Consider the following 22,126-nt stretch of genomic DNA (forward strand, 5'->3'; position numbering starts at 1 on the left):
ATCAGTGTGTGCATGCATAGGTGCGGTCCCGTGTAGCTCAGTGTGTAGGTGCTTGCAGCGCTAGGGTTGTGGGTTTGATTCCCATAGGGACCAGTATGGGAAAATGTATGCACTCAATACTCTAAGTCACTCTGGATAAGAGTGTCTGCTAAAATGACTAAAATGTAGGAAGGCTTAACTCAGTTTCTTGCCCAAGTTGAGCCATCTCTGACATACATCATGGATGAAGGCTGCACAGTCATGGATGGATGAAGGCTGCACAGTCATGGATGGATGAAGGCTGCACAGTCATGGATGGATGAAGGCTGCACAGTCCTGTCCTGTTCCGTCTCACTAGCTTCCTCCATCTGACATCACTTCCCTGCCATGGGCCAACCAATCACTGTTACAATGGCATCGGACCTCCCTCCTACGCGCACACACACACTCTCTCTCATTACACGGCTCATTAATGATTTAATAGTCCAATGATATGCCAGGCCATTCTGTGTTTACGAAGTCAGGTTGGGCCAAAGTGAACTTTCCTGAAAGGTCAGCTGATCCTCTGAAATTAAATCACAGATCAGAGTGCGTGATATGATTTATATAAAAATGATTTATTGGGGAATAATTTAACAACACATGATAATGTGATGCACCTATACACCTACAACACAGGGTTATGGGCTTTAAAAAAGAAGAAGACACATATACCACTCTACCAGATATAGAGTTGAAATGTATTCAATTTTGAGTTTGCATCCCAATGTTACACTTTATATGCATCACAGAACACTGAAATATAACAAAACTGTTTGACATAGAAACACAGGATTTTCATTTATTTATGAAATTATGATTTTTTTGGGGGGGGATAACATTCCACCCATGAGGCCAAAGAGGGCGTTTTTGGTCATTGACTGCAGGAAAGGGCTACAGAAGGAAGGCAACTCAATAGTAGGAAGGTGTTCTTATTGTTTTGTACCCTCAGTGTATACTCAAAGCAGGTGCTTCCACACATGGTTCCTGAGTTAATTAAGCAATTATAAAATGTATACAAATGTTGACCAGGCCATTATTTTGGCTGCCGTGGCTATGCCGCCATAGGATGACGATGCCCCCATCTACAGGATATGAGTGGTCACTAAATGGTTTGATGAGCATGAAAACAATGTAAGCCATATGCCATGGTGGTCTCAGTCACCAGATCTCAACCCAATTGAACACTTCTGGGAGATAAAAACAAAACACCAAATTATGGAATTTCTAGTGGGAAAATGGTGTCGCATCCCTCCAATAGAGTTCCAGACACTTGTAGAATCTATCCCAAAGTGCATTGAAGCTGTTCTGGCTTTTGGTGGCCCAACGCCCTGTTAAGACATTTTATGTTTCCTTTGTTTTGGCAGTTAGCTGTAGTTAGACAAGTTAGATACTCTAACTTGACAGCCTGAAATGGCATATTGGTAGCTAGTTATGAGGTTGGAAGATTTGGAACCTATCTGGGCTAGCGAAAGCCAACTTCATAACATTTCTAGGTGGCTAGTACTATTACAGAGAAACGACAACAACAACAACTTCATATATGTCTTTTTTTGAACAGGATAAATCTGAGGGGGCACGTGCCCCTGTGCCCCCCTGCAGGGCAGAGTGATACAACATGGTCCTCTACAGATGTAGGATATTAATGTTACCCTGTTGCAAGAGAACATCCCTGCAATGCAGGACATTTAAAACTTGTATTGTTTTTGAGGTTTAAAAAAGGCTTCTGAAGTTTGTAATTTCCACTTAAAACTATCAGACTTGATTCTCCATCTAGAAGAATGTATCCACCCCTGCACAAATGTCCATGAATTATAATCCACATCATAATTCACATTTCCTGTTTCTGCAGGATTATTTTCCCGCTGTAGCAAAACTGGATCAAATTAAGATCCTACATCTGTACATGTCACATGCAGTTAGTTACATGTAACAGATATTAAGAATTAGTCAGCCCCCCCACCCCCACCCACCACAAAAAAGCACCTTTACAGCTAAATCATTATGCCCTACATTGGAGTGTGAGTCTAGGTAACACTATTGTTGGGGCCATACAGTATATTATCATAAAGCATACAGAAGCATTTTCTGATTCCAAATTCAAATGTGTGGCATAATGGTAGTGATGAGTCACTTGGACCTACAATAAGCAGGATTTTCCATAAAATGTGTCTATCTGATGCAACCTTATCAGGCACAAAGACGTAGTGTTTCTATGTATTTGCATGAAAATAAGCCAATAATACCAAATAGCAGAAAATAAAATGAGAGAAAAAAGCTCATCTCTTGCCTTCTCTCCAAAAAAAAAAAAAAACATGTTTTCAAAGGTGAGTCAAACATAGTTTGTGTAACCCTTACCCTCTCTGGTGGTGGTGGAGATGAAATCAGTCTCTCGTGCTGTCTATTTTCCCGGCAAGCAAAAACCTTCAAAAGGTAGAGTGCAGTACAGTGTGTACCCATTCTCTCCTCTAAAAGTCTATTTGATGAACCTGGTTGGTGCCCCCAGCCAGGCAGCCAGCCTCCCACTCCCACTGCTTCCTGGTAAACAGAGAAGAATTTATATCATTGAGAGTGGCGGGAGCAGTGAGTCAGTGGGAGTGTTATGGAGTGGGCTCGTGGATCACAGCTAGCTTACCATCCTCAGAAGACAGTGCAGAGTCTCTGCACAATTATCAAGCATGCTGTGGCGTAAAGGCTAACTTTGTACTTTATCTCACTGTTTAGGTATTCAACTCACAAAAACAGACAAACAAACACACACTGGCATTGTGATGAACATTCTGTCAATTAAAAATGAATGTGCTGAGACAAAAGAAAAAGCAGCCTTTCCCTGGTGTACGAGAACAACACATAGACAGGACCAGATCTGGCTGTTCCCGGTTGTATGGGTCATGTTGTTTTTCCAGGTAGAACCCCTCGGAACTATCCGGCCCTGTGCACTGAAGGACTGTCTGGAGATTCACAGCTTGAAGGTTTTCTCTCATCGAATGGTGCATAGTATTCAAAGAGTTTGTGGTGCCAGTGTTATAGCTACTGTATCTGAGTTGAGTGCACTGAATTAGTTGTTGGATTGTTGTGAAGTATATGTATGTCCCACAGGAAGCAGAATTTAGACTGAATTTGAATTGAAGGAAGTAGAATTTAAACTGAATAAAAATATAAACATAACATGTAAAATGTTGGTCCCGTGTTTAATGAGCTGAAATAAAAGATCCCAGAAATTATCCATACTCAAAAAAAAGCTTATTTATCTTAAAATTAGTGCACAGTTTTGTCACACAACACATTGCCACAGATTGCTCAAGTTTTGAGAGAGTGTACAACTGGCATGTGGAATGCCGGAATGTCAACCAGAGCTGGTGCCAGAAAATGTAATGTTAATTTCTCTACCATAAGCCACCTCCAATGTCATTTTAGTGAATTTGGTAGTACGTCCAATTGGCCTCACAACTGCAGAGCGGTTTGTGGATGTTAACGTTGTGAACAGAGTGCCCCATGGTGGCGGTGGAGTTATGCTATGGGCAGGCATAAGCTACGGACAACTGCAACATAGACACTGGGAGTCGAGAAGCAGGTGGTAAGTTTAATATAACAAATAACATGGCACGATACAACGTAGGAGTATCGTCTAGACATTAACAACAGAAGCAATAGTGCCTGGGGAAGGAACCTAAGGGATAAAGGGGAGGTAATTAGTAAGGTAATGGAGTCCAGGTGTGCTTAATGATGAAGCGCAGGTGTGTGTAATGATGAAAGCCAGGTGCGCTTAATGATGGTTCCCAGGACCAGTGGTTGGCAAACCGGCGATGTCAAATGCCGGAGGGGAGGAGCGGGAGTAGGTGTGACAACAATGAACACAATTACATTTTATGGATGGTAATTTGAATTCACAAAAATACAGTGACGAGATCCTGAGGCACATTGTGACGCCCATTTTTTAAAGGTATCTGTGACCAACAGATACGTATCTGTATTCCCAGTCATGCGAAATCCATAGATTAGGGCCTACTTAAATTATTTCAATTGACTGATATCCTCATATGAACTGTAACTCAGTAAAATCTTTGAAATAGATACATGTTGCATTTATATACTTGTTCAGTATAATTCAAAGCAATTCAAAGAGATTCAACTGAGACATAAAACATGAAAACCTCTTTCATTTGACTTATTAAGGCAAAGAATTACACATCACTAATAGTATATGCATACCATTTTACAGTATTTATCTTGGTCATGAGATGTTAGATTGTTCCCTTCAATACTACAGTGTTTGATCTAATGTATTCTGGGAAACAATTTGTATCTGATATTTAAAGACATGGGAATTATGAAATATTATATTAACAACCCACAACATAGCTAATCTTAGAATATATCCAAACCACTGTAATTATTTAAAATTGTTTAATGAGAATGAGTTTTAAAAATGAAATGTTTCAACCTTATGCTACATGCTATTGGTAACCATACTTCAGGGTTATTCAAGCCTTACACTAAGAGCTCCGGAGCCTGCTGGTTTTCTGTTCTACCTGATAGTTAATTGCACTCACCTGGTGTCCCAGGTCTAAAATGAACAATGAAAAGAAACGTGATTGATGTACCCAGATTGGATGATATACCCAGATTGAATGAGATGAGAGCATTTGATCTTCCTGTGTTATTTCAGACAGAATGGAAACCTTGGGAGCATAAAAAGGCACCTGGTTACAGTCTCTCCTGTCTGTCTGATATTGTGTGGTGCTTTACTCTATACGGCTGCCTTGAATGGCAGGAAGTAAGAAGCTTATTGACTGGCTGGCTAGTTGGCTTGGTGGCTGAATAGCTGACTGGTTCAAAAGAGAATAGAGAATGCAGGAATGTCTGAGTATGTATGGAGGAGATGTGAAAACATTGGGGTTCAGGGACATAACATTGCCCATCTTATTTATGCATGTCATTTGATGCAGAGAGACATTTCAAGGGATGGATGAATGCTTCATAATAAACAGACTATAGGTCAACACTGTCAGACACATTGCCTCTGTGAATATTGCAAGTGAAGCAAAGTAACTTTCGCAATTAATGCTAGTAAATATCCTATGTGGGTTCAATTTGCAATTGCAAACAAATGATACAGAGTGTAAATAGGCAGCTGTGAATCAACTATTGGGTATGATTTTTGTTCTCAAAGAGATGTGACAAAACATATGATATTGGACCAATATGGCTTTAGCCAAGGGGCATTTTCCATTGAAAATTACCCATGAGCACCAACATGAAGTTCATAGGAGCATATCAAATTGGGTGTCAAATAAGGGAAATGTAGGCATAGATATAATTTTCAACCATTTTCCATCTTAACATTAGGCATAAGTATAAGCTTTGATCTCTGGACAAACAGATGGAAAAGGTGTCTTCGAAAACATCTACCAGAAAAGTCTTAAAATGTAGCAGAAATACATCAAAACACAATTATGTTGACATAAAGACTAATCGGTGGCGTGTATTTGTGGATGCCAAAGGAAGCCAGGCTTCACAATAAAATGTACCAAGAAAAAAACATACAAAATAATTGATCTTTCGTCTCTCTCTATTTCATAAATGTCCTTCAATACGTAAGAAGCTGAATGTATCTGTAACGCTCGTTGTCGTAAGGAAGAGTGGACCAAAACGCAGCGTGGAAAGTGTTCATGATCTTTATTGTCAAGAATCCCTCAGTTCCATCAGGCACAGATACTAAACGGAAAACAACACCCCACAAAACCCAAATGGAAAATGACAACTTATATATGATCCCCAATCAGAGACAACGATAGACAGCTGCCTCTGATTGGGAACCACACTAGGCAAAAACAACAAAGAAATAGAAAACATAGATTTTCCCACCCGAGTCACACCCTGACCTAACCAAACATAGAGAATAAATAAGGATCTCTAAGGTCAGGGCGTGACAGTATCTCACCGGAGAAAGCATCCGAGTAAACGAAACAGCACCCCTCTGTCTCAGTATGTGTAGTGTATTTATCTGATGCCGTCTGGTCAAATAGAGCATGCCATTGTTGCCGCCTGTAGCATTCAACGAAAGGAAAGCCGGTTTGGATTTGGCTTCAGACCAATCACAACACATCAGAAGCCAAACATCATTGACAGAAAAAAAATTGAATTGCTGCATCTCGTTGTGTCGTTGTCCTACGATGGCTAGCTAACTAGCTAAAATAGTCCCTTTCCTAAATTAGCCAACAGCCATGGATGAAGATAGGGATTTGGACTTGTGGTTTTACTTAATTCTCCGTACTGGCCAATGATTATAACTGTGATTCTGATCCAATCATAAATTAATACATTGTGCCCTGGCCTAAGAGGTTGGAAGTTCAACATGTAGCTAGATGTAGTATGTTAATCATAACTAGCTGGCCTGGCGCATCGTTGCCCATGAAAGGAAGTTAGGCTAGTGAGCAAGCATGAGATAATGTTGAAATGTTGTAGTTGAAATGGTGCTGGAATAGTGAAGGCAGCTCCTATTTTATTTGAGACTTGCGGTAACTCTCTGTTGTGCTAAATCACTACTTGTTTAGAAGTCCAAAATGTCTGTTTAATTTACACTATATACAGTGCATTTGTAAAGTATTCAGACCCCTTGACTTTTTAAACATTTTGTTACATTACAGCCTTATTCTAAAATCAATCTAAACACAATACCGCGTAAAGACAAATTAAAAAACAGGTTTGTAGAATTTTTGGGCTAATTTATTAAAAACAATAAACTGAAATATCACATTTACATAAGTAAATGGAAGCACCTTTAGCAGCGATTAAAGCCTCGAATCTTCTTGGGTAGGACGCTACAAGCCAGGTACAACTGTATTTCGGGAGTTTCTCCCATTCTTCTCTGCAGGTCCTCTCAAGCTCTGTCAGATTGGATGGTGAGTGTTGCTGCACAGCTATTTTCAGGTCTCTCCAGAGATGTTCGATCTGGTTCAAGTCCGGGCTCTGGCTGGACAACTCAAAGACATTCAGAGACTTGTCCCGAAGCCACTCCTGCGTTGTCTTGGCTGTGTGCTTAGGGTCGTTGTCCTGTTGGAAGGTGAACCTTGGCCCCAGTCTGAGGTCCTGAGCTCTCTGGAGCAGGTTGTCATCAAGGATCCCTCTATACTCTGTGCCGTTCATCTTTCCACCGATCCTGACTAGTCTCCCAGTCCCTGCCGCTGAAAAACATCCCCATAAGCACAATGCTGCCACCACCATGCTTCGCCGTAGTGATGGTGTCAGGTTTCCTCCAGACATGACGCGTGGCATTCAGGTCAAAGACCAGAGAATCTTGTTTCTCATGGTCTAAGAGTCCTTTAGGTGCATTTTGGCAAACTCCAAGCAGGCTGTCATGTGCCTTTTACTGAGGAGTGGCTTACATCTGGCCACTGTACTACAGTATAAAGGCCTGATTGGTGGAGTGCCGCAGAGATGGTTGTCCTTCTGGAAGGTTCTCCCATCTCCACAGAGGAACTCTGGAGCTCTGTCAGAGTGGCCATTGGGTTCTTGGCCACCTCCTTGACCAAGGCCCTTCTCCCCCTTCAACTGTGGGAACTTATATAGAGAGGTGCGTGCCTTTCCAAATCATATCCAATCAATTGAATTTACCACAGGTGGACTTCAATCAAGTTGTAGAAACATCTCAAAGAAGATCAATGGAAACAGGATGCACGTGACCTCAATTTCGAGTCTCATAGCAAAGGGTCTGATTACTTATGTAAATAAGGTATATCTGTTTTTTTATTTGAAATACATTTGTAATGATTTCTAAAAAACGGTTTTGCTTTGTCATTATGTGGTATTGTGTGTAGATTTATGATCATTTTTTAAAATACATTTTAGAATAAGGCTGTACTCCAACTCCTTTTCACCTCAAATTAGACCTTTTGGAAATGTTTCTTGGTAAGCCCTTCTCACCCTTTAATGTATTATTAACAGCACACTGCGAAATGAACAACACCTAAAAGCATAGCAGTGCAGGCTGACTCATGCTTCTCTAATATGTAGATCAGATACTGGTACCGATATTTGCTTTTAGTTATCAAATATGCCAATTAGGATTTTCAAACTGATACATTTAAGTACACAGAAACATCATCTGAAGGTTACAAACTCAGTTCTTCAAATTTGAAGTCCATGTTACAAGACGTAAAAAGTAGGTTAAATTTAAAAAAAAATAGTATTGCAGTATTCTACAAACAAGTGTTACACATCCCCTAAGTAGGCTAATCAATTGACAGATACTAAACGCAACAGAACGTAAGCAGGCACTCACTCCTTCCTCTCTCTATTTTATTCATTCATTCACACAGACAGACAGACAGACAGACAGACAGACAGACAGACAGACAGACAGACAGACACACAGACAGACAGACACACAGACAGACACACAGACACAGAGACACACACGGAGGGGGGGGGATTGAAATAAACGTTATGTGTGTGAAGTCTGGCATATGATCTTTTTGAAAGATCTCCGAAAATCGCGATTAAATATTGTATAAATTATAGGGTTCACTGAACTGTTACAGTAACCAATCCAGAAAAACAGATTGAAGAGAGCATCCGGAATCGGGCAACTATCTCTGCATATTGCGTGCAGACTGTATGTAAAAAAGAATGGGAACCAGCAGAGTACAAACACCCCCATCACCACTGCAAGGACAAATGTAAAGCGCTTTTCACGCATCTGTGCCAGTTTTGTCTTTGACAGTGACATCTGTCTCGTCCTTTGCTCCTGAGAGAGCTGTGCGTTGCGTTTCGAAGCCGATGGCGCGCGGCAACTCTGTTTTGTGAACGTGTTCGCACCCTCCACTTTCCCTCTCTTGGAGAAGTGGCATTTCTTGGGTTTGCTATCGGGGGCACAGGTCTCTTCCAGGTCTATATCGTCCAGCTCTCCTTTCCGTGGGTGGCCACCTAAACTGGGGCTGCTGGGGCTCTCCACCTCAAATTTCCCCCTGGGCACAAAGCAAGTTTCCGACTCCAAAGGCTGTCTCTCCATCCCGTTCTTGGCCGCAAACACGGTCGATGCGCGCTGCTTGGCCACTCTATATATTTTACAATACACCAGAATCATGATTAGTCCAGGGGCGAAAAATGAGACCAGGCAAGACGAGAGAATATACCATGTTTCGTTGTTGAGCAAGCACTCGTGCTCGTCGTGTTTGGTCATAAGCAACGGTGGGAAAGAGATGACCGCAGATATGACCCAGACCACGGTGATCATACACTTAATACGCTTTGGCGTCCTCTTCAGGTTATAGCTAACAGCTTTGGTTACAGACCAGTACCTGTCCAGGCTTATGGCGCAGAGGTGCACAATGGAGGACGTGCAGAAGAGGACGTCAAGGGCCAGGTAGAAGGCACACCAGGTGCTCCCAAAGTACCAGTAACCCATGACCTCGTTGGCGAGGGAGAAAGGTATGACCAAGGTAGCCACTAAGATATCTGCCGATGCCAAGGAGACAAGGAAGAGATTCTGCGGCGCACGGAGCGCACGGCTGGTGAAAACGGCCACCACAACCAGTACATTTCCCACGATCGTCACCAGAATGATAACAGTGACCATGAGCACGATGAAGACGGCCGCGCTCTGGGAGTGAGGCAGAGGCCTCGGGGCACTCGTGGAATTCGTATCCTCTGATGAGTTCGGCGCAGCAAAAGTTGTTGAGGTTATATCCATTCTGGATAGACAAATCGGTTCCTCCCCATTCTCCTCTCGCATTCCAATCAGGGATAGACAGAGCGAGGATCGCAAATTGCAGCAGTTTGATCAAAGTAATCTTTCATCTAACCGCTGTACAGATGACCCATTATGTGGAAACATCACAGTTCAATCGAAATCACAGACGAAATGACCAGGAAAAGTAACATCCTTCCAGTGTTTTGTTTTCAGTGCAAGCGCACAAGTTGCCGGCGATTCCTGGCCACGCTACAGTTTGTATTTGTGCAAGGAAATAATAATGTTTGGAATGCATGGTTCCCTTGAGTACGACGGCACTCCAAGAAACCAGGGTCAGATGGCAGCCTGAAGTTCCCTCTTTAATCTGGTTGATGCGCATTGGCCGTGTTCCCTAGTAGTGTAGTGTAGTGTGGGAGTGGAGAGGGGTATCATTTCAGAGAGAGAGGGTGAGGGAGCCAGAGAGAGAGCGAGTGAAAGATGGAGAGAAGGAGAGCTAGAGAGAGAGAGAGAGCGGGAGTAGAGCGAGAGAGAGAGATACTGCGGAATTATGCACATGATTAAACTTTGGAATAATGTAATAATGGCAGTAAAGACGGGTGAAAAATAAAACATTTAATATTTATAGTCCTGTTATTATTAGTATTCTTTTGGAATCGTATTAATTGTCAAAGGAATACAACATCACTGTTTGACAATCGGTGTCAGGCTATCAATGTTCTAGTTATAAGGCGTAGGCTAACGTAACGATAATTGACCAACGCGGGTGCGTGCAGTTTCATGGTATTCAATCAATAAAAAAATCCACATTTAATTAGAATGCCATTAACTTTCAGTCCATAAACATGTCAAGTCGTAATAAACAATAACAGGCTGGTAATAGACACGAGTTCTGTGGAGGTGACGTTTTAGATATCTCATGTCTGAAGCCTGAAGGCACACACACACACACACACACACACACACACACACACACACACACACACACACACACACACACACACACACACACACACACACACACACACACGTGTGCGCGCGCGCGCACAAGCACACAAACTTAAACTCAACTGACAAACTATGACACCTGTTTTAGGGATTAACATAAAGGTGGCTGCCCCAGTGGACAGGTGCTTTCCTTAAGTACTGATAACAACCAAAAACCCTAAGAATTCCAGTCTGGTCTTTCTGGTTCCTCCCCTCTGTGTTGGTGAACATAGCTTCATTGCTTTTCAGACCTTATTGTAAATCCCTGTGAAACATGATGACCAACAGCACCTGATAATTTTATATGTCAAAACCAGGGGCACAACGTTCCCTGGAGACGGGGGGACATGACCCCTCCACATTCTAAAAGTGTGTTTTTGTCCCCCCCCCCATTTTTATCATTGCACTGTGATACTAAAAGCGGCATCGGTGTGCTTTAGGACCGACCATGCGGAAACTACAGAGTGTGCAGAAAGGCTGTATGAAGGCAAAGCTTCTGAAAGACACGGTTGCTGCTCTCTGTAGCTGCTGTCTCTGTGTGTGTTGCACTTTCCTCTGGGTTGTAAAAGCAAGCAGAGCAGAAACTGGCTACTCTTTATTTGACTGATGTACAGTAGCTGGCAAGGTAACTTCTGTTTTAATTAACATAAAAAGTTCTGAACTAGTAGTGTAACTGACATGTAACGTTAGCTACAGTAATATTTAATCCCCTCTCGACTGAAGTTATGTCTGAAGAGAATGAACTAGCTAGTAGCTAACACAGCCGGATCAGCTCTAGCCTCTAGCTGTCTGTCAAGTAGCAGTATCTAACAGCTGTTATGTGTATGGAAACGCTTTGTAACCTCTTTGTCCCGTCTTAACAGAAGGCATTTAATGTTTTTTTAGAGTGAAGTACATCGAAAAAAATCAAGAGAAAACTGCAAGACTCAATAGAAGACAAAACAAGGAACAAACCGAAAAAGACAGGCTTTTGAAAAATTAACTATTTTTCATAAAATTGTACAGTTATCTTAGCTAGCTGAATTGCGAGCAGAATTGTTTACTTGTTGCTAAGCAGTTGCTAGGGACTCTCCTGGAAGAAGCTAGCTAGCTTACAAAGAATAACAACAAAAAATATCTAGTTAACAGAAGAAAGGAAGACAAAATAAGGACAAAAGAAGGACAGAAGAAAAAGGAAAAGAAAGAGGACAACAAAGTGAAACAGTCAGCACTATTGCAACTTCGTATTTCGTCGTCCTAACGTAGTCTACACTGCTATCTGCCCAGCAGCTAGCCAGCTAGCAAACGTCCCCCGTCTACCGAATAGCAGCACTGTAGAAACTATTACACTCAACTGAACGACTTGATTAGTGTAGTGTTAGCTAGCTACATAGTTGTCTTTGCTGTCTTCGTATCCAAGATAATTGTGTAGTTTAGAGCGTGTAGTCTTAGAGTGATTATCTTAATTTACCAAGGTTAGCTAGCCAGCTATTTGTCGTCCTTAACGTAGGAGACACTGCTAGCTAGCCAACAGCTAGCCAACGTCTACTGAATAGAACTTCCGCACTCAACAACCCGGTCGCATTCCGCTTCGCTCCACAGGTAGTATCACATTTTCATTTCATTTCATTACAGCACAACGGGTTGATTTGTTTGATCGTAGCTAGCTACATAGCTAGCTACATAGCCGTCTGTGTATCAAAGATAATTGTGTAGTCTAGAGCGATTTTCTAGGTTAGCTAGCCAGCTATTGTCGTTCTTTAACGCAACGTAACGTAATCAACACTGCTAGCTAGCCAGCTAGCCCCGAATAGCAGCACTGTAGAAACTATTACACTCAACGGAACGACTTGATTAGTGTAGTGTCAACAACGCAGCCACTGCCAGCTAGCCTACAAAGTCAACAACGCAGCCACTGCCAGCTAGCCTACTTCAGCAGTACTGTATCATTTTAATCATTTTAGTCAATAAGATTCTTGCTACGTAAGCTTAACTTTCTGAACATTCGAGACGTGTAGTCCACTTGTCATTCCAATCTCCTTGCATTAGCGTAGCCTCTTCTGTAGCCTGTCAACTATGTGTCTGTCTATCCCTGTTATCTCCTCTCTGCACAGACCATACAAACGCTCCACACCGCGTGGCCGCGGCCACCCTGATCTGGTGGTCCCAGCGCGCACGACCCACGTGGAGTTCCAGGTCTCCGGTAGCCTCTGGAACTGCCGATCTGCGGCCAACAAGGCAGAGTTCATCTCAGCCTATGCCTCCCTCCAGTCCCTCGACTTCTTGGCACTGACGGAAACATGGATCACCACAGATAACACTGCTACTCCTACTGCTCTCTCTTCGTCCGCCCACGTGTTCTCGCACACCCCGAGAGCTTCTGGTCAGCGGGGTGGTGGCACCGGGATCCTCATCTCTCCCAAGTGGTCATTCTCTCTTTCCCCTTACCCATCTGTCTATCGCCTCCTTTGAATTTCATGCTGTCACAGTTACCAGCCCTTTCAAGCTTAACATCCTTATCATTTATCGCCCTCCAGGTCCCCTCGGAGAGTTCATCAATGAGCTTGATGTCTTGATAAGCTCCTTTCCTGAGGACGGCTCACCTCTCACAGTTCTGGGCGACTTTAACCTCCCCACGTCTACCTTTGACTCATTCCTCTCTGCCTCCTTCTTTCCACTCCTTTCCTCTTTTGACCTCACCCTCTCACCTTCCCCCTACTCACAAGGCAGGCAATACGCTCGACCTCATCTTTACTAGATGCTGTTCTTCCACTAACCTCATTGCAACTCCCCTCCAAGTCTCCGACCACTACCTTGTATCCTTTTCCCTCTCGCTCTCATCCAACACTTCCCACACTGCCCCTACTCGGATGGTATCGCGCCGTCCCAACCTTCGCTCTCTCTCCCCGCTACTCTCTCCTCTTCCATCCTATCATCTCTTCCCTCTGCTCAAACCTTCTCCAACCTATCTCCTGATTCTGCCTCCTCAACCCTCCTCTCCTCCCTTTCTGCATCCTTTGACTCTCTATGTCCCCTATCTTCCAGGCCGGCTCGGTCCTCCCCTCCCGCTCCGTGGCTCGACGACTCATTGCGAGCTCACAGAACAGGGCTCCGGGCAGCCGAGCGGAAATGGAGGAAAACTCGCCTCCCTGCGGACCTGGCATCCTTTCGCTCCCTCCTCTCTACATTTTCCTCCTCTGTCTCTGCTGCTAAAGCCACTTTCTACCACTCTAAATTCCAAGCATCTGCCTCTAACCCTAGGAAGCTCTTTGCCACCTTCTCCTCCCTCCTGAATCCTCCTCCCCCCCTCCTCCCTCTCTGCAGATGACTTCGTCAACCATTTTGAAAAGAAGGTCGACGACATCCGATCCTCGTTTGCTAAGTCAAACGACACCGCTGGTTCTGCTCACACTGCCCTACCCTGTGCTCTGACCTCTTTCTCCCCTCTCTCTCCAGATGAAATCTTGCGTCTTGTGACGGCAGGCCGCCCAACAACCTGCCCGCTCGACCCTATCCCCTCCTCTCTTCTCCAGACCATTTCCGGAGACCTTCTCCCTTACCTCACCTCGCTCATCAACTCATCCCTGACCGCTGGCTACGTCCCTTCCGTCTTCAAGAGAGCGAGAGTTGCACCCCTTCTGAAAAAACCTACACTCGATCCCTCCGATGTCAACAACTACAGACCAGTATCCCTTCTTTCTTTTCTCTCCAAAACTCTTGAACGTGCCGTCCTTGGCCAGCTCTCCCGCTATCTCTCTCAGAATGACCTTCTTGATCCAAATCAGTCAGGTTTCAAGACTAGTCATTCAACTGAGACTGCTCTTCTCTGTATCACGGAGGCGCTCCGCACTGCTAAAGCTAACTCTCTCTCCTCTGCTCTCATCCTTCTAGACCTATCGGCTGCCTTCGATACTGTGAACCATCAGATCCTCCTCTCCACCCTGTCCGAGTTGGGCATCTCCGGCGCGGCCCACGCTTGGATTGCGTCCTACCTGACAGGTCGCTCCTACCAGGTGGCGTGGCGAGAATCTGTCTCCTCACCACGCGCTCTCACCACTGGTGTCCCCAGGGCTCTGTTCTAGGCCCTCTCCTATTCTCGCTATACACCAAGTCACTTGGCCCTGTCATAACCTCACATGGTCTCTCCTATCATTGCTATGCAGACGACACACAATTAATCTTCTCCTTTCCCCTTCTGATGACCAGGTGGCGAATCGCATCTCTGCATGTCTGGCAGACATATCAGTGTGGATGACGGATCACCACCTCAAGCTGAACCTCGGCAAGACGGAGCTGCTCTTCCTCCCGGGAAGGACTGCCCGTTCCATGATCTCACCATCACGGTTGACAACTCCATTGTGTCCTCCTCCCAGAGCGCTAAGAACCTTGGCGTGATCCTGGACAACACCCTGTCGTTCTCAACTAACATCAAGGCGGTGGCCCGTTCCTGTAGGTTCATGCTCTACAACATCCGCAGAGTACGACCCTGCCTCACACAGGAAGCGGCGCAGGTCGTAATCCAGGCACTTGTCATCTCCCGTCTGGATTACTGCAACTCGCTGTTGGCTGGGCTCCCTGCCTGTGCCATTAAACCCCTACAACTCATCCAGAACGCCGCAGCCCGTCTGGTGTTCAACCTTCCCAAGTTCTGTCACGTCACCCCGCTCCTCCGCTCTCTCCACTGGCTTCCAGTTGAAGCTCGCATCCGCTACAAGACCATGGTGCTTGCCTACGGAGCTGTGAGGGGAACGGCACCTCAGTACCTCCAGGCTCTGATCAGGCCCTACACCCAAACAAGGGCACTGCGTTCATCCACCTCTGGCCTGCTCACCTCCCTACCACTGAGGAAGTACAGTTCCCGCTCAGCCCAGTCAAAACTGTTCGCTGCTCTGGCTCCCCAATGGTGGAACACACTCCCTCACGACGCCAGGACAGCGGAGTCAATCACCACCTTTCCGGAGACACCTGAAACCCCACCTCTTTAAGGAATACCTAGGATAGGATAAAGTAATCCTTCTCACCCCCCCCCCTTAAAAGATTTAGATGCACTATTGTAAAGTGGCTGTTCCACTGGATGTCATAAGGTGAATGCACCAATTTGTAAGTCGCTCTGGATAAGAGCGTCTGCTAAATGACTTAAATGTAAATGTAAATGTAAATTTAACATGGTTAGTTTTGGTCAGTTGATGTACCATTAGAACTAGCCAAAAGTTGGCTAACATCAGCTAGCTAGCTTACTAACTTGAGCTATTATTTTTGCCCCAATCACACTAGACCTGAATCAACGATGACAACCAGCGGCCAAACGATTGAAGACTAATATTCTGACATTTTTTGACAGCGCAATGTGAGTTTTTATTAGAGTCAGTATAGCATTGAGCTGTCCCCATCTAATTCCCTACTTTTCACACTGACACGGTATGAACAGCCCTACAGACTACACTGTCATGATGCACAATAAGTACACAACACTATGCTCATTATGTCTTAGCAGAATCAGATGATAACAGGTGTCCCAGCAGGGTCAAGACAGCCAGTGAAGACCAGTCTACGGAGCTCAGGTGAATTTTGCAGTTTATTATAACAATCAGTGACTGGATAAATAGTCCCATCTTGAGTTGATGGGTAGGCTACAGTCTGAGATCTGGGAATAATGGTGATTTCAATTATGGAACCATTGATTCTATTCTTGGATAATATAATGTATAAATGTACACCAAGAGAATTCTTTGTCATGCCTCATCTGATCAGGATCAGATGGTGACAGGGGTCTCAGCAGGGTCAGGCAACCAGGGAAGACCCGTCTGTGATGGTGCTGAGGTGAACCTCTGCAGTTACTCTACAACACAGATACTCTACAACACACAGTGCAGCAAACACTGGACAAGCCAGAAGCTTAAAAGATATCAAAACTATTTTAAGGCAGTCTGACAAATCTCAAGTGGATTTCCAAACTGTGTTAGATGTTGATAGAGGCTTTTCCTGATGACGCTATCAGGGCACAAAGCAAGACCCAGATGCAGACACAGGAGGCAGATGGTTAGAGTCATTGTAGTTAACTTATACTCCAAAAGGAGTAGGCAAGAGAATGGTCGTGGACAGGCAAAAGATCAAAACCAGATTCTGAGTCCAAGAGGTACAGAGTGGCAGACAGGCTCGATGCCAGGGCAGGCAGAAGGGTCAGGCAGGCGGGTACGGAATCCAGAAAAAAACAGACAAGGGTCAAAACCGGGAAGACTAGAAAAAGAGAATAGAAAACAGGAGCACGGGAAAAACACGCGGGTTGACTTGAAAACATACAAGACGAACTGGCACAGAGAGAAAGGAAACACAGGGATAAATACACTGGGGAAAATAAGCGACATCTGGAGGAGGTGGAGGTGGAGACAATCACAAGAACAGGTGAGACAGATCAGGGCATGACAGACACAAAACATGTCAAACAAAAAATGATAGGAAGTCCTGGGAGACCCTATCGATGATGAAGAAGGGATACAGATATGTTTGAATACCCAGTCATTTTCACATAATCTCAGACATAAATTACTGAAGATCCATCCATAGAACTAACTATATACCAGTTAAACTGAATATCATGCACTCTGAAATGTAATTATTCTTCTGGAGTTGTAAAACACAAAAGGGGACATGTTTGCAAATGTTATGATCTTGTGAAAGCTGGCTGAATTTCTGGCAAAGAGTATGTTATTTTATCTCAGCACGTCTACAGACTCTCCCTGTTTTTGTTTGATTGGAAAAGTTGATACTGGAGACTGTTATCAGAAGAAACTGAGCAACTTAGCATTTATAGCGACTAAGCAAAGCAATGCCGTTAATTGGAAGGTTGGTTATCCTCCCACAATGTCACATTGGATGGCAGAAATGCTATGTATCACTAGATTTGATTTATTACAAGATTAAGGGTATACTGTGCAACTTTCATAAGGTCTGGGTGCCTTAAATGGGATACTGTATGACAAAAGGCGCCTTTTTTTGAAAACATAGATTTTTTTTTTCATTGCACTCAAGACACCTGTCTGATTTGCGCCTGTCTCAGTGGACCAATCCATTGAGGAGGCTGTAGGGATGATACAATCCAAGAGAATGGGGAATGTGGCTCAGATGAACAAGGCACGTCTCTCTCCAGAATGCGCTCTCTCCCGCCATTTCATAGGTATTCATTGTTTCATAACTTAATTGTACGCATTGTTTGCTGTGTCTATCAATTCCCCATGACATATATCACCAGCAGTAGCCCTACATTTACCGTTCTAATCTGCAATGTTTGGTTACGGTAATTTCTGTTAATGCATTCAATATATTATCATCGGATAATTAAATGGGGCACATAAGCAGACAATGAAAGCTCTTACAATATTAGATGATGACATTTCTCTGAAACAGACTATAGGCTACAAGTCAGAACAGTAGGCTAAATTATGAGGGGAAAAGGGACCAAATTATTAGGATGAGGCACATGGGCTACTAACAGCTTACTACAAAACATAAACATAGTATTACTTTCTTAGCTACAGTATACATATCTCCTAGCATATTACATTTATACAGCAGCATGTAAGACATTTTTGGACTCATCTTTTTGTTCTGTGCTTACTTGAACAGGAAGGTGGCATGGCAGTCCTTTGTAGGCAAATTTTGTCATCAAACTTTATTGGCACGACTTCCGCCGAAGTCAGTCCCTCTTCTTGTTCGGGCGGCGTTCGGCCGTCAACGTCACCGGCCTTCTAGCCATCGCCGATCCACTTTTCATTTTCCATTTGTTTTGTCTTTGTTTTACACACCTGGTTTAAATCCCCCAATTACATGTTCATTATTTAACCCTCTGTTTTCCCCATCGCTTTTGTGAGTGATTGGTTTATTTTATGTTCGGTCCGATGTTTGTGGGCTTGGTATTACTTCATGTATTTGGATATTTTCAGTAAAGTTCCTTGTTTTACTCATCTCTACTGTCCGGCTCCTGAATCCTCTGCACCAGCTACACCCAGATCCTCACCCGAAAATGGAGTCAGCAGGAGCAGACAACCCCCCTTTGGCGGTCGAGGAGCACGTCCAGCAGCATGAGACCATCTTGCAACATCTCGGCACCGCCATGGATCGCATGCTGCAGACAATGGGCCGATGGGGGTGAGGAGGAGTTCAGCCAGCGCCTCCACCGGTACCACTACAACACCCCTCCTTCACCCGGTCTCAGTGGGATTTGGCTCCGAGGGAGTATGATGGGACAGCTGCCGTATGCCAGGGATTCCTACTCCAGCTGAAACTATACCTGGCGACCGTCCACCCGGTTGCTTCGGGACGTGACAGCGTGTCCACCCTCATCTCCTGTCTCTCAGGGAAAGCCATATGGGGGGAAGGAGAAGCGGTGTTGGACAATTACGCAGAGTTCACCCGCTGCTTTCGGCAGTTTTAGACCACCCACCTGAGGGTAGAGCTGCGGGTGAACATCTGTTCCACCTGAGGCAGGGGACAAGGAGCACACAGGAGTTCGCCTTGGACTTCCGGAACCTGGTCGCCAGCGTGGGATGGAACGACAGGGCCCTGATCGATCACTACCGGTGCAGTCTGCGTGAGGATGTCCGTCGGGAGTTGGCCTGCAGGGACACCACTCTTACGTTTCCCTGTAACGGTTGTCTTCCTCCTCCTAGTAGGAAGGATCGGAGGACCAATGCGTAGCGTGGTAGGTGTTCATGATGTTTATTTGCCTGAACACTAAACGAAACAAACGAAACAGTCCCATGTGGAACAAACACTGACGCAGAAAATAATCACCCACAACTCAAAAGTGAAACTGGGCTACCTAAGTATGGTTCTCAATCAGGGACAACGATTGACAGCTGCCTCTGATTGAGAACCATACCAGGCCAAACACAGAAATCCCAAATTATATAAAAAGGAACATAGACTGTCCACCCCAACTCACGCCCTGACCATACTAAAACAAAGACAAAACAAAGAACTAAGGTCAGAACGTGACATTCCCACTTCCGAGTTTTCAGTTGTTTTGAACGCGGCAGAAGTCATGCTGGATTGACAGCATGGCCAATGTTGAATGTTTATCCATTAAAGCTTGGAAAAGAGACCCTTAAACCCAGACTTGGACCATACATCCACTCCACTGAATAGTAGGCGAGTGATTGCTTTGCAATGCTTGCAGTTAGCCACCTATTCCTTACAAACCACTCATTGTGGAATTTGCAATTTCCAACTTGTTGTGTAATGTTTATGTCCAATGGCCGATGAGCACCGATACGTTTTATCTATAATTTCTTCATATGACAAGGAAAAGGATTTGCTAGTAGATTGTTGACTTGATTAATGATGATGACAGCTAACTTGCTTGCTAAGATTTTGAAAGTATGATGTTGACATGATCAGTCCAATCAAAGCTGATATAATGTGATTTGAAGTCATTTTATCTGTGGCCAATGACCTTGAGACTTTTTGGATGGGCACTTCTTATGTAACTATGCCAGCACCAAAGGGGCTTGAATTTTTAGCTCTACCCTTAGATTTGGCAGTGATGTAGTGTCCCAATGAGTGACAGAACACTGAGCCAATCACTGCGCAACCAGAGAACATTACCAACCCCTGTGGTGGTGGCTGCCCCACCACCAGAGAAACTGCCTTACTCAAGAAAGCAGTATTTTGGAACTGCCTTACTCAAGAAAGCAAAAAAGAGACCATGTTTGTATTCAGCTTTATTCCTGATTTTGTTAAGCTAAACAGGTGGGGCTCAAAATAGGCTCTGCCCCACCTTACCTGAATGATGGGTCGCCACTGCACCTGAGCCTTTAAAAATGTTCACCTGCCCCTTTAAGGCGGGAGGTTACCATGTTAATGTGACTTGAAAGTCATGTGCCTGTGAGATTAAGAGTCTGACTAATAGCTGCGTTGTCTTCTCTTCCCTAGCAGTTGAAACTCAATCATTGAAAAACAATTTAGCTTGTGAACAAAACAATGCAAATAGCCAAGAAACACAAGGACAGTCTCACTTCAGTAGACTTTTGTTTCAAGTAAATTAGACCAACTGTTATGCCTGTGGACAGTCAGCTCTTCACGTGCACTGTGCACAGCCCCTAGCCAGGCAGTGTTGCAGCTCAAGGTAGGTAGGATAGGCTATAGGATTTGTAGTTCTTTGACTTTGTGCAATTAATTTACCAGCTATGAAACAAAATGCAGAAATAATTTGAAAACAGCTACTGCAGCATTTACTGTGCTATAAATGTGATCATACTTTGTTATTCAGAAATGTGAGTGAAGTGCTCGCACTGTGGAGCCCAGACCACCTGCCAATGTGGCTGGTGAAATTGCCATTTTTACCTGCCAATGCCAAAATCTACCTGCAGGTGGCGGGTGTTCATTTTTGTTGTGTAAAATTGCAAGCTTATGTTATAATGCTTGTATTGCATTATAATGGTTGTTTTATTCGACAGAATAGAGTATTCTGTTAACTATTGTGTGTGTGTGTTCCACTGAGGATGGGCCTCTATGAGATAGCATTGACAGAGGAGATTTACAATGTCTTTGGGTGATTAAACCTAAAGAGCATTCCAGATAACATGAGGTACTGTCTTTGTGCTATGAAGTACCAAGAACGAGATTAGAACCTCGCCCCAGGGACCAAACTGAACGATAATTTATAGTGAATGTTATCTGGCTAAGGGATACTCTTTTCTCAATTATAAAGTCCCTTTGTGAACTGTTCCTAAGATCTGTGGTTCGTCATGTAGAGTGAGAGGGGTGTATCTTGGCTATAAAAGATCTTTGTACTTCTCTGTTGTGACTTTCAATGGTTCATTAGAGATAGCGCATCATTGAAAGTCAAAGGCTATTGCAAAGCTCTTATTATTATTAAAAATGTAGTTTAAGTATAACTCTGATTGGTGTGTGAAGTTTGTTATTCTTCATTTGTTAAATACAGAAATAAGCCACCACATTTTACACCCTGTAGAATTGTTATAGTCATTTAGGACTACAGTACTCGTAGTTGGAGTGGACATGTGTTTTGCAAAACTCACAACCTATGCTACATTTGTGAGAAAAAAGTTTTTTTTTAAAATGTCTTTCCTTTTATGAGTTGTCAATGTATTCATCTTTTGTTTTAAAAGCTGCTGTCAATGTTGAGTAAGGATGCACACCTGATTATGCATATAGAAGTAGGCTTGTCTACATGGCCTGCTCGCAAATGTAGGCCTATAAATGTGCCCATTTGGGGATGTCTGATAGTATTTCTGATTGTCTCACCACCGCTAATGAGCTGTGGAGTTTCTCAAAGTAATTTTTCTTCATCTCAAACAGCAAGTTAACAAAGTCTGTTTTTACAATAGCCTACAGCTGTGTCTGTCCCGAGGTCACTGGCATGGGAAACTCTGAGGGCATATTTTATATAATTTCTATATTTTATTTAAAGTTTTCTCCCTCGAGTTTCAG

The 22,126-nt window shown here is 43.9% G+C and overlaps 1 protein-coding gene across 1 annotated transcript; it reads right to left on the reverse strand.

Annotated features, from left to right (window-relative positions):
* Positions 1 to 5,110: 5,110 nt before the first annotated feature.
* adra2db (adrenergic, alpha-2D-, receptor b) lies at positions 5,111 to 10,064 on the reverse strand. Its single transcript, XM_035781496.2, has one exon. It carries the CDS (start codon positions 9,752 to 9,754, stop codon positions 8,465 to 8,467), a length of 1,290 nt encoding a protein of 429 aa, XP_035637389.1. The 5' UTR covers positions 9,755 to 10,064; the 3' UTR covers positions 5,111 to 8,464.
* Between the last annotated feature and the right edge of the window lie 12,062 nt (positions 10,065 to 22,126).

The sequence above is a fragment of the Oncorhynchus keta genome, chromosome 11 (genome assembly GCF_023373465.1).
Source record: "Oncorhynchus keta strain PuntledgeMale-10-30-2019 chromosome 11, Oket_V2, whole genome shotgun sequence".
NCBI lineage: Eukaryota > Metazoa > Chordata > Actinopteri > Salmoniformes > Salmonidae > Oncorhynchus > Oncorhynchus keta.

What these genes read in the sequence shown, in the direction of transcription:
- adra2db (XM_035781496.2), bottom strand. Translation starts at nt 9,754, where the DNA reads ATGCGAGAGGAGAATGGGGAGGAACCGATTTGTCTATCCAGAATGGAT.